The sequence below is a fragment of the Planococcus citri genome, chromosome 3 (assembly GCF_950023065.1).
Source record: "Planococcus citri chromosome 3, ihPlaCitr1.1, whole genome shotgun sequence".
In the NCBI taxonomy this organism is placed as follows: Eukaryota; Metazoa; Arthropoda; class Insecta; order Hemiptera; family Pseudococcidae; genus Planococcus; species Planococcus citri.
In genome coordinates this window covers 1,888,499-1,900,382 of record NC_088679.1, presented here as the reverse complement: position 1 = coordinate 1,900,382, position 11,884 = coordinate 1,888,499, and the positions used below count along the sequence as shown (strand labels likewise).

The following is an 11,884-nucleotide window of genomic DNA, read 5'->3' as shown; positions in this document are numbered from 1 at the left end:
GGTCCAAGATCAGATAAAATTCGATTTTGATTTTCAATTTCAATTCAAATTCGTGTTTTATGAGAAGGTTCTTCGATTTTCTCATTGATAATCTTTTCGTTTTGTGCTTTAAAATAACAAAGTAGCTACCGCAGAAGTGAATATACGTTTCCTTTCGTCATGCTCTTGATCAGCATGCATTCAAAATGATATTTGAAGTCAAAATATACTCAATATGAGACTGAAAACTCTTGTTCACTCGGTCGAAAATAAATAATAAAATAAAGATCTTCAGGCAGGAGTCTGCATACAGCTTACAGCTGTATTCTCTCGTTTCTTCTTACTTACTTTGTTAGTAAGTTATCAAGTTTCCTTTGGCATCCCATTATTCACTATCACGATGGCGACAGGTGAACGTGAGCAGGGTTTAGATGATGGATTGACACATTTATCCAATCAATTATCAATAGCTAGAAAAGAATTGCAGAATATAAGGTAATTAACTACAATTTCCGTACACCTGGCATGCTATTTCTGTACTTTATTAGCAGAATTCTACAAAAAATCGTTCTTATTTACAGAAAAGATTTGCGGCGACTGAACAGCTGCTATCAGAAAGACATAGATAACGTGATAACTTCTCTAAAAAGCTGGAAATGCGAATCGTGCTCGGCTTCCGGTGTTGCCGAAAGTTCTACATCTACGACGAAGCAAGAAGACGAAGATAATGCACTGGTATTTCAGCCGATCGGTTTGATTACGTCGTCGTTCCAAGAAAAAAGAGGAACTCCTCGACAACCTGGAATATGTATCAATAGCTCTGGCAGAATAACTTTATTCAATAGTATTTTCACTAATCCTAGTCACGCTTTGGAAGGATTAGATCAATTTTCTCATATGTGGTCAGTTAATATGTTACGACAAACGGTTAGAAAACATTTACCAGCGAGTTATTTTTTTTTCCTAAATGAACTTATGATTACAGGATTTTATTTCATTTTCATAAAAATGACACTACCCACGTACGAGCGAAAGTTGCACCTCCTCGTTTGAATGGATTGCGGACTGGTGTATTTGGAACTAGATCTCCTCATAGACCATCACCTGTAGGTCTCTCTTTGGTTCGAATCGATCGCGTCGAAGGTATTAAAAAAATACTCGAAAGAAATAGAACCGTAGTTAGATTCATTTTTGATAATAACACTTAATTCTGTGTACAGGTTCCTCGGTGTATTTCTCTGGCGTTGATATGTTGGATGGTACTCCAGTATTGGATATCAAACCTTACATTCCTCAATACGATAATCCTTTGAATTTGGGCCACACTTGCAATTCAACGGATACGTTACGGGATAGGCTTTCTGTAGGTGAACCGTTAGATGATTGCGTTCGTATGCCTAGAGAAGCTCCAGATGGCGAAGAATGTGGTTCTGCAGATGACGGAGCTAAGCCACCTGCACATTCTGCGTTTACGGAAGAACAGGTTTCGTGAATTTCGCTCTTGAGGTATTTAATTTAGATGGCTTTTTAGATCTACTCAATTAATCTTTTTTCAGATTCGAGTTCCTCAGTGGATATCAGAACCGATCAATAGCCAATTGACGGTTACGTTCAAGGAAAGAGCAAACTCGTATTTAGATTCTCCCGAGTGTACAGACGAAACTGGCAGCAGTGAAAATTTACGTAATACTATTACACGTATTTTAGAAGAAGATCCGCGTTCGGTTTACGTGCGCGAAAGATATAGCAATCAATTTTACACATTCCTAATCGATGACCATCATGTTAGTTGTAAATTTGATGACACTAATCATTCCGTTCAAGTGTATAAAATTGTAAAAGCCAGTTCGGTAACTGAATGGAAAGGATCGTTCGATAAGTCTGAACACGATCATTAATTAATTGATCATTTTTTTTTAGATGCTTAGTTATTCTTTTAACGATCTCAGTCGAAAATGTTTTCTTTTTGTTTTTTATTGTTTTACAAAATAAGTATGTATGTTGTACGAGACGATGAATTTTGATGTGATCTAAACGAAAATGTATTCAAGACGTCTAGTTATTACCGGTATAAGTAATTATAGTAACAAAAGGTTGATGTAAAAGTAAAATTCGACTCCCGATGTGATTATTGTTAATTTAAAAATCAATACTGATGAAAAATAAGTTTCGGTGACGTTACTCTGACTTTAAAAATCTGTATCCTTCACAGCCTCCTGCAACTACACAATTTCCGTAGGGTTTAGATCAAAAAATCGAAGTTTTGTAATTTACACGAAATCGCACGAATACTTTTTTATCACGATTTTAAGCTTCCAAGTCTCAGTAACGTCGACCCAGATAATTTAGATTTTATTCGTTACTCTGTAAGATTATTTTAGAAGTGAAAGACAGCGAAATATCATTCATCGTATCACTGAGATGAAAAAAAATATGTATCTCGAAAAGAAAATCTCATAATTAATAAACCAATTCCCAAAATTTTAGTTCATTATTTCTCCAAGGTAGGTACAGAAAAAAACGAAAATGGCAATGGCTTGCAAATCTCACAAGGGAACCTCTTCAGGTGTCCGCCTCCGATTTGAACAGGACCGCGATTTTTGGAAAGAGCATGTTCTAAAACCCCCAAATCCAAATTTTCAGCTGCCCAAGTTCATTTTTCGATTTTTGGCGAATTTTTGAAAATCCAAAATTGACTATTTTGGTGATTTATGCTTTTTTTAAAAAAGTACGTACCTGATCAGTAAAAATGTTCAAAATAATTCCTAAAACTGATATTAACCACCCAAATCCAAATTTCGCCATTTCCAGCCATTCTGGAGCCTCCAGCGCTATTTTTCAATTTCTCCAGAATTTTCAATTTGCTCCAGAAGACGTGAATATGAAGTTGGGCAGCTAAAAATCGAGTTGTGTGTTATACTCGACCTGTTTAACGAATTTATCAACATTTGAGCCGATTCTGGAGCGGACACCTCAAGAGTGGTTTTTTGACCAGCTTTTTTCATAATATGAAATCCAAAAAAATCAAAATGTTACCGTTTGCGAGGAAATTTTCGAAATTTGCGCGAATGGTTGAATTTCGAACACATCAAACCCCCTGAGGTCGAGTTCCGCCATTTCCAGCCATTCTGGAGCCTCCAGTGTGATTTTTCAATTTCTCCAGAATTTTCAATTTGCTCCAGAAGGCGTGAATATAAAGTTGGGCAGCTAAAAATCGAGTTGTGTGTTATACTCGACCTGTTTAACGAATTTATCCATTATAGGGCCGATTCTGGAGCGGACACCTCAAGAGTGGTTTTTTGACCAGTTTTTTTTCAAAATAAAAATATTCAAAAATCAAAAATTTCTCGTTTGCGAGAAAGTTTTCGAAATTTGCGCGAATCGCAGTATTTTGTCATGAACTAACCCTACGAGGGCGAATTTCGCCATTTCCAGCGATTCTGGGGCCTCCAGCGCTATTTTTCAATTTCTCCAGAATTTTCAATTTGCTCCAGAAGGCGTGAATATGAAGTTGGGCAGCTAAAAATCGAGTTGTGTGTTATACTCGACCTGTTTAACGAATTTATCCACATTTGAGCCGATTCTGGAGCGGACACCTCAAGAGTGGTTTTTTGACCAGCTTTTTTTCAAAATAAAAATATCAAAAAACCAAAAATTCCTCGTTTGTGAGAAAATTTTTGAAATTTGCGCGAATCGCTGTATTTCGTCATTAATTAACCACACGAGAGGTAATTTCGCCATTTCCAGCCTTTCTTGGGCCTCTCTTTAATTTTTGGATATTTTTATTATGAAAAAAGCTGGTCAATAACCCACTTGAGGTGTCTCCTCCAGAATCGGCTCAAATGTGGATAAATTCGTTAAATAGGTCGAGTACAACACACAACTCGATTTTTAGCTGCCCAACTTCATGCTCACGCCTTCTGGAGCAAATTGAAAATTCTGGAGCAATTGAAAAATCGCGCTGGAGCCTCCAGAATAGCTGGAAATGGCGGAATTCACCCTCGTGGGCTTGTTTCATGACAAATACTGCGATTCGCGCAAATTTCGAAAATTTCCTCGCAAACGGTAAAATTTTGATTGTTTTGGATTTCTTATTGCCGAAGTATGAAAAAAGCTGGTCAAAAAACCACTCTTGAGGTGTCCGCTCCGGAATCGGCTCAAATGTGGATAAATTCGTTAAACAGGTCGAGTATAACACACAACTCGATTTTTAACTGCCCAACTTCATATTCACGCCTTCTGGAGCAAATTGAAAATTCTGGAAAAATTAAAAAATAGCGCTGGGGGCTCCAGAATGGCTGGAAATGGCGAAATTTGGATTTGGGGGGTTAATATCAGTTTTAGGACTCATTTTGAACATTTTTACTGATCAAGTACGTACTTTTTTTTAAAAAGCATAAATCATCAAAATAGTCAATTTTGGATTTTCAAAAATTCGCCAAAAATCGAAAAATGAACTTGGGCAGCTGAAAATTTTGGATTTGGGGGTTTTAGAACATGCTCTTTCCAAAAATCGCGGTCCCGTTCAAATCGGAGGCGGACATCTCAAGAGGTTTCCTTGTCAGCTTTACAGAACGAAAGTTTCAAAATCGAAACGAAATTATTATAACTCATTTGTCGACAGCTGCGCTTGAGGAAAAAAACGATCAACTTACATATGTAGATGAAAAGAATAATGCTTGTTTTAAATTCAAATTGTTATTAAAATGAGAATATTCTTCTCGTGATTTTAGAAAACACATTTTTACAAGCCATTACAGGCAACAAAAGTAAAATACGACTTAAAAATATTTAAATCAAGGTTTAAATTAATAAAGTAATACTTTAAAAATAATCTGCCGAAACAACAGCAACGTAAAATGGAATCCTCAGTGGTAAACTAATTGGTTCTCAATTGGTAGTCTCCGTTTTGTGTGATATATCGCACCCAAGGTAACGCTTGATAACCACTTTTTTCGATAATTTTCAAATATCTTACCTAGAAAAGAAAAAAATCAACCATTTCAGTTCGGAACATCTGTAGAAATGAGTAAGCAGTTCAAAACAGTGCATCGTATATACCTGAATACCGGACGTAGTGAAGTATGGAATTTCAAATTTAACTTGAATAGGAGGTTTGCCTTCAGTTTCTTCACATTCGACACTGGGTAAACCGAAATGAGCCCGCATTAAGTACTCTTTACCACCCTGGAAATGAATACTAATTAGATAACTGTTCTATCAACCTACGTAGGTAATGACATTTAAAAAAGCATTATCGTACCGGAAAAGATTTAATCGTCCACGTGATGGCATTTTGTTCGGGAGCATATTTGACCGAACCGACGGTAGTTTTGAATTTAGGCGAATCTGCGTCCATAGGTACAGGAATGATGACTTCGACGTTGTTTGCGGTAGATCTTCGCTTAAATTGCGACTTGGCTTTAATCATGTATTCTACGCGACTGTGTGCGTGACGTTCGATTACGCTTTCTATCCAAATCAATGGTTTAACCTGTTGGAAAAAATCACAACGATAAACAAAGCGTAATACTCGACAGCAGAGTCGATTGTTTAAAAAATTTACATGGGTATTCAATCGATAAGACATCAACTCGAATTCTCCATCGGGTGGAATGAAAGAAATGGTACGATCATTTTCAAATCTAAACAAGAAGAAAAACACATCGGTCAACATACAAAAGGGAATAGAAAGAAATCCTTCCACGAATGTTCGAATTTACCTCGATAAACGAACACATTGATGAAATTTAACATCTTCCAGTTCGACTGATTTTGATTTACCACGTCCTGTGCTTTCGAATAAGACTTTATCATTCAATCCTAATCTCAATTCAGGCATACCGGATAAATAAACTCGCATTTTAATCGCTCCAACGATTTCACTTCGTAAAACGTTTCCGTTGGCATTGGCCTGAAATCGAGAAAAACTGTCAGCTCACCACGACTTCGTAATATTGCGATAGGTAACTCGACACTACACTAACCAATAGATTAACTGATTCGATCACGTCGAGAAAAACTTCATTTTTCCTGTATTTAATACCTTCCGAACGCCACGAAACGGCGTTAGTGACAGCCATAGGTATACGAGGTTGAATTTCCAATTTATGGCCTTCTTGCGTAATATATCTGCGAAAAAAAACTCTCTCGTTGAATCCAACATTCAATAGAGCTCACGATTCAACAGTAACGTAACTTACTCTTGTAGTATTTTACTGTCAGTCGTTTGAGGATAACCAAAATCCAACAGTTCGTCCATTAGTTCGTAAATAACGACGAAATTATCTCGAATACTTTCTTCTTCGATTTCTTTGAAATATTCGTTCATTACCTAGATTAAAAATCATTGCCAATACTCAACAGTGAACGAATAGAAAACAAATCGATTGAATTTCAAAACCAACTTGAACAAGTTTATGCAGAAATACGAAAACCAAGGCGATGTTAGCATTCTTCTTGGTTGTGGCAACGATATACAAGTTGTTGTATTTAATGTACGCGAACGTACATTCGGCGGTTTGGACTAAAGGTGTGATCATGCTGTCTTCTTCCTTCTCCATCAATAACGGCATGAATTTCTCGATCACTGCCATGTCAATATCACCTCGATAGTTACGAGATATCAACATCTGCAATAAATCCATAACCGTAAGTACAGGTGATGAAAAACGGAGGTGATTTCCGAGTGTTTGTAATCTACTTACTTTGCCTTTTACGTCCAAAATATAAATTGCTGACGCCGACATTTTTATTATTGAATGTACACAATTTATCGAAGAGATGATTATGGGACTAAATCATTCTAAACTCGAATAATATGGTTTATGGGAGTCGAATTCAGTAGCTTTCTACGATGGCTTACATTCCAGATGCTGAAAACAAAAAAGTATTCTCATATTTATATTATGTTAATAAGCGTGTTACTTACATAAATGATAACACAGGTGTTCATTATTTATAGTCTTACCGAATGCCAGTTATAAAATATACCGAATACACCTTAATTTTTGTAAAATAATTAGTACATTACTCACCGAAAGTATTCTGTACACGAATAATTACAAGATAACGTAATCATGATAATGAGAAACTGAAAAATTCTCTCAAAATGAGAAAATAACGTTTCTTCGGTTTCGGTTTCAGTTATCGCGTAACACGGTCCGCAAAGCACGCTTTCTTATAAGTTACGGGCGTCACGTTTTTTACTGAGCGTTTCCGTTCGAGCACGTTTCCTTTCGAGTTACGGTTACGGGCATCACATTTTTCACTGAACGACCGTCACGGAATGATGAGAGGATTCAGATTCCCACGAATGAATCATTTTGAATCATCTTCCGCCTATATTTCGTCGTCATTATTTTTTTATTCATTTCTCTATCAATCAAAATAATTTTTGCAGTAATAAAATGGATGCTTGTAAAAATAGTATATTAGTCCTGCTGTGGTGAATTCGTTAGGTGACTTGATAACAAATTTGATATCATCGGAGCATCGAACGATCTCAATTTCTGTATTCAGTTCCATGGATGTGAGTTTGAATAATTCAACATGACATCTGGGACGACTTTAGAAGTAAGCAATTACCTTCGGTTATTTTCATTTTATTCGTTTTTACAATGGAATTAATTCCGTTGCCTATATGCTTCGTAACAAGCGTATCAATAATGACTCATGTACATGATATGGTAAAACACCTTGCGACAAAGTTCGTATTGAAAGCACGGCTTGAATTTTGCTTTGGTACATTTTGAAGTAAGTGATAAGTATCATTTACTGAGTGTAGGTGTTTTCTTTGTACATTTCTCAATTAGATTCGTATCGTTACTTTTCAATTATCGTATTCTCTTACTAATAACGTACGCTGGAAAATGTTTGTTTCTTAGAAAGCAATCGATTTAGTGACTAAGGCCACAGAACAAGATCGTGAAAAGAACTACGAGGAAGCTTTACGTTTATACGAACATGCGGTGGAATACTTTTTGCACGCTATAAAATGTGAGTAAAAGTTGATCTCGACCTAATGCGTTGATTTCATCGTTTAATTCGAACTTTTGTTTCGTACAGATGAAGCTCAAGGAGATAAGGCTAAGGAAAGCATTCGAGCGAAATGCCTACAGTACTTGGATAGAGCCGAGAAGTTGAAAGCGTATTTGAAGAAAAACAAGAAAAAGACTCCGGTTAGCGACGGAGAACCGAAGTAATTAGCGTTCAGTTGGAATTACCTTCTAATTCGAAAACACTCGTATTAATCACCTTTAATAATTATTGTAGAAATGGCGAAAAGAAAAACGGAGAAAGCGACAGCGACGAACAAGACGACGACCCGGAGAAAAAGAAATTACAGTCGCGTTTGGAAGGCGCCATTGTTATGGAGAAACCCGATGTTAAATGGTCAGATATCGCAGGCTTAGAGGCGGCAAAAGAAGCTCTAAAAGAAGCTGTCATTTTGCCAATCAAATTCCCTCATTTGTTTACCGGAAAAAGGATACCGTGGAAAGGGATTTTACTATTCGGGGTACGGTATTTGGTTCACCGATCGTTTTTTTCATCGATAGATGGATAACTTGTAATTACATAATGTTTTACTGCATCTGCAGCCTCCTGGTACTGGTAAATCGTATTTAGCCAAAGCTGTCGCTACTGAAGCCAACAATTCGACGTTTTTCTCGGTCTCTTCATCGGATCTGGTATCCAAATGGCTCGGCGAATCGGAAAAATTGGTTAAAAATTTATTCGAATTGGCTCGCCAACATAAACCTAGTATCATCTTTATCGACGAAGTCGATTCGTTATGTTCGTCGCGATCGGATAACGAATCTGAATCTGCGAGGCGAATTAAAACCGAATTTCTCGTACAAATGCAAGGTACGTTACGTAGCTGTGAAAATTCTTCAAATTAGTGCTGTTGTTTTTCTTTGGCTTAAGAAATGGCGTTATTATTGATCTGCATTTCAGGCGTGGGAAATGACAACGACGGAATATTGGTTTTGGGCGCAACCAACATACCTTGGGTATTAGACGCGGCTATCCGAAGACGTTTCGAAAAACGTATTTATATTTCATTACCGGAAGAACATGCTAGATTGATGATGATCAAATTACATTTGGGTAACACTTCTCACGAATTGACTGAAGATAATTTCAAAGAGTTAGCCGCCAAAACCCATAGGTACGTTAAGTTTATCGTATTTTATCGTTTCGTAAAATGCGGAAATAATCTTACAATGTTTTTATGTTCCGGTAGATATTCCGGTGCCGATATCAGTATCGTAGTTCGTGACGCATTAATGCAACCAGTTCGTAAGGTACAAACTGCTACCCATTTCGTGAAGAGGAGAGGACCGAGTAGATCAAATCCGGCCGTAGACGTTGACGATCTTCTAACACCTTGTTCTCCAGGCACTCCTGGTGCCATTGAAATGTCATGGGTCGATGTACCAAGTGATAAATTGTTCGAACCTCCTGTTACGATGGTATTTGACTTTTTTTTTTTTTTTTTTGATTCAATTGACTTTTTTTCTCGAGCAATCTTCTAAAATATTATTATCATTTTTCAGAATGATATGCTGCGTTCTTTAGCCACCCAGAAACCTACCGTTAACGACGAAGATATGGCGAGGTTAAATAAATTCACAGAAGATTTCGGTCAAGAAGGATGAACACGTCGATCGATATACCGCGAATGGTTTCCTCTTTTTTTTTTTTTTGAAAATAAAATGTATATCTATGCATCTTCTTTATATAAATTTATTATTTAAAATTATTTCCTGCTCTCCCGCTTCGGTGTATTTTCAGTCTCTCACCTTTCAACTCAACATATTATCAACACTATGTTTTTGGCTCGTTGATGTAATTCTAATCGTATTCATTAAGAGTATAAGACGTAATGTAACGCAAGACGAATAAGGTGTAAAGAGAACTTAGGCATTATAAGAGTAAGTTACAAGGTACTTGAGTTTATTTTTCGTATTTTGTTTCTTATTGTTCTTTGTTATACTTTGAACGTGTACGATTACGCTGAACGAACCGAATACCTATATTAAATTTTTTTTACTGGTACCAACTTACGTACCTCTAGACTTACTTACGATATTATCGAGTTCTACCAAAATGTAAGTGTGAGTGTGTGTGTGTAAGTAGTACCTATAAACCTAATGCATGTTATTATCTAAAACGAAATTTTATATACTGAATATACCAATAATTTATGTGTAATGCTGTTGTTTATTGACAATTGGTTGTTTGAGATTTCACTGAAGCTGATTTTCGAGACATCGCTTTCTGACAATGAGAACCTCGATTTTCAAGACACTCGTGATATTCACACCATAATTTCAAGATGTTATTTTTGATTTCCGAAATTCTGACTTTTTTCAACTTTTAAAGAATCTTGAATATTTTTCATTTTCAAGACCCTTATGTTGAGAACATAAGTTTTAAGATATTAATTTTCATGACTCTGATTTTAAAAACTTTCGATTTTCAAAGTTACTAATTATTTTCAAAATCCTGATTTCGCAGAACCTTGATTTTCATTTTTCAAAACTCAGATTTTTTCAACTTTCAAGAATCTTGATCATTTTAAATTTCCAAGACCCTGATATTGAAAACTTTATTTCGAGATCTTGATTTTTAAGACCTCAATTTTCATTTCAAGACCTCAATATCGAGACCATGATTTTCAAGAAACTTGATCTCTCATTACACTAATTTTCAAGACCTCAATTTTGAGAACTCTGATGGCTGATTTTAAAATCTTGACTTCCTAAATCATAATTTCCAAGACTTCGATTTTTTAAAATCCTGATTTTTTTACCCAGATTTCAAAAAAATTTATTTTTCAGTCTTGTTTTTCAAGGCCAAAAAATTTTTGATTTTCAACTTTTACCCAAGTACATACCAGATTCTTTATTTTTAATTGCTTTCCAGAGGCTTCTCGGGCATAGCAGTAAAAAATCGCGCAACTTAAATGATATCAACCTCTCAGGAAAATGGCGATAGTACGCGGACATAAATTACATAGAAAATATACAAAAATGAAGTGGTCCTGCAAAAGTAGGAACAACGAGCCTGAGAATAAGAAAGAACATGAACCCACTCTAAGAACTTATCATCGAACATAATCAATAGTTTCTCTCTCGCTGGAGGGTTCAACGATTGGGTTTCATTTTCAATTGGAATCGTGATTTGCCAGTTTGGAAAAACAGAAACTATCTTTTTCGAGGCTTTTTGCCTCCAATCATTGAACCTAGGTGTTAGGACCCAGCACTTCAAAAGCCGATTCTCCGCATTTAACCTGAGGTCATTTAATACACTTAAACTTTGTATGCAGCTTCTGGCCAAATTCTGAAAACAATAATTCTCTAAGAAGACATTTCTAATGAAATTTAAGTAAAGGCTACACTACCTACATCAACCATTGGTCAACTAATTACTAAATTCGGTAAGCTTTTTAAATGAGGAGCTCATTGCAAAAGTAGCCCTTGTCACATGAACCTATGCAATCTCCAAAGCTCTCCCTTGAGCGTACCCAGTATCATGAATGTAAACTCATAAAGCAATTCCTCTCAGGGCTACTCAGGGTAGACCAACTTGACGGTCATTTCATCATTACAACATGATCTCCGCAGTTGGCAATAGGTGCAATCGAGTGAAAAGGGTCTAAAAGTTCATGTGACAAGGCACGACAAGGGCTACTTTTGCAATGAGCTCCTCAAATAATAAAACCATTGACTAATAATGCTCATGGACTGAGTAGTGAATATTCATCCGAAAGAACTAAATTTAATGTTGAGTTTGTCTCTTCATGGCAATTTTGGGACAGTATGAAAGTGAAGGGCCATTATAGTTAGCAAATCTTATATAGATTTTTTTTAGAGCATAACAAAATTAAACAAATCCA

The 11,884-nt window shown here is 36.2% G+C and overlaps 3 protein-coding genes across 4 annotated transcripts; 2 read left to right on the top strand and 1 right to left on the bottom strand.

The window, feature by feature from the left end:
- The first annotated feature begins 49 nt into the window (after positions 1 to 49).
- LOC135840919 (tRNA (adenine(37)-N6)-methyltransferase) lies at positions 50 to 2,460 on the top strand. Its single transcript, XM_065357675.1, has 5 exons — positions 50 to 474; positions 561 to 881; positions 965 to 1,122; positions 1,200 to 1,462; positions 1,536 to 2,460. The coding sequence occupies exons 1-5, from the start codon at positions 380 to 382 to the stop codon at positions 1,875 to 1,877; spliced, it is 1,179 nt and encodes a 392-aa protein (XP_065213747.1). The 5' UTR covers positions 50 to 379; the 3' UTR covers positions 1,878 to 2,460.
- A 2,198-nt stretch (positions 2,461 to 4,658) lies between these two features.
- On the bottom strand, positions 4,659 to 7,155 carry AP-1mu (adaptor protein complex 1, mu subunit). 2 transcript variants are annotated; one of them, XM_065357674.1, is made up of 10 exons: positions 7,017 to 7,155; positions 6,687 to 6,854; positions 6,387 to 6,611; positions 6,183 to 6,313; positions 5,967 to 6,111; positions 5,703 to 5,893; positions 5,546 to 5,624; positions 5,243 to 5,473; positions 5,041 to 5,166; positions 4,659 to 4,957 (listed from the first exon to the last, which is right to left on the bottom strand). In XM_065357674.1, the coding sequence occupies exons 2-10, from the start codon at positions 6,726 to 6,728 to the stop codon at positions 4,859 to 4,861; spliced, it is 1,269 nt and encodes a 422-aa protein (XP_065213746.1). In that variant the 5' UTR covers positions 6,729 to 6,854; positions 7,017 to 7,155; the 3' UTR covers positions 4,659 to 4,858. The 2 variants fall into 2 exon arrangements, with proteins under 2 accessions (XP_065213746.1, XP_065213745.1); XM_065357673.1 differs by having other exon boundaries at positions 6,950 to 7,093.
- A 174-nt stretch (positions 7,156 to 7,329) lies between these two features.
- On the top strand, positions 7,330 to 10,197 carry Vps4 (vacuolar protein sorting 4). Its single transcript, XM_065357672.1, has 8 exons — positions 7,330 to 7,554; positions 7,866 to 7,977; positions 8,047 to 8,179; positions 8,254 to 8,497; positions 8,580 to 8,847; positions 8,938 to 9,151; positions 9,227 to 9,455; positions 9,540 to 10,197. Exons 1-8 carry the CDS (start codon positions 7,531 to 7,533, stop codon positions 9,639 to 9,641), a joined length of 1,326 nt encoding a protein of 441 aa, XP_065213744.1. The 5' UTR covers positions 7,330 to 7,530; the 3' UTR covers positions 9,642 to 10,197.
- Positions 10,198 to 11,884: the final 1,687 nt, after the last annotated feature.

Bases quoted from the DNA above. Each gene is read 5' to 3' on its own strand.
- AP-1mu (XM_065357674.1), bottom strand. From the start codon at position 6,728: ATGTCGGCGTCAGCAATTTATATTTTGGACGTAAAAGGCAAA. The intron at 6,612-6,686 runs GTAAGTAGATTA...GATTTATTGCAG, and splicing joins TTTTGGACGTAAAAGGCAAA to ATGTTGATATCTCGTAACTA. The intron at 5,894-5,966 runs GTTAGTGTAGTG...TCTCGATTTCAG, and splicing joins TCGAATCAGTTAATCTATTG to GCCAATGCCAACGGAAACGT.
- LOC135840919 (XM_065357675.1), top strand. From the start codon at position 380: ATGGCGACAGGTGAACGTGAGCAGGGTTTAGATGATGGATTGACACAT. The intron at 1,123-1,199 runs GTATTAAAAAAA...TTCTGTGTACAG, and splicing joins TCGAATCGATCGCGTCGAAG to GTTCCTCGGTGTATTTCTCT. The intron at 1,463-1,535 runs GTTTCGTGAATT...ATCTTTTTTCAG, and splicing joins CTGCGTTTACGGAAGAACAG to ATTCGAGTTCCTCAGTGGAT.
- Vps4 (XM_065357672.1), top strand. From the start codon at position 7,531: ATGACATCTGGGACGACTTTAGAA. The intron at 7,978-8,046 runs GTGAGTAAAAGT...TGTTTCGTACAG, and splicing joins CTTTTTGCACGCTATAAAAT to ATGAAGCTCAAGGAGATAAG. The intron at 8,848-8,937 runs GTACGTTACGTA...TCTGCATTTCAG, and splicing joins ATTTCTCGTACAAATGCAAG to GCGTGGGAAATGACAACGAC.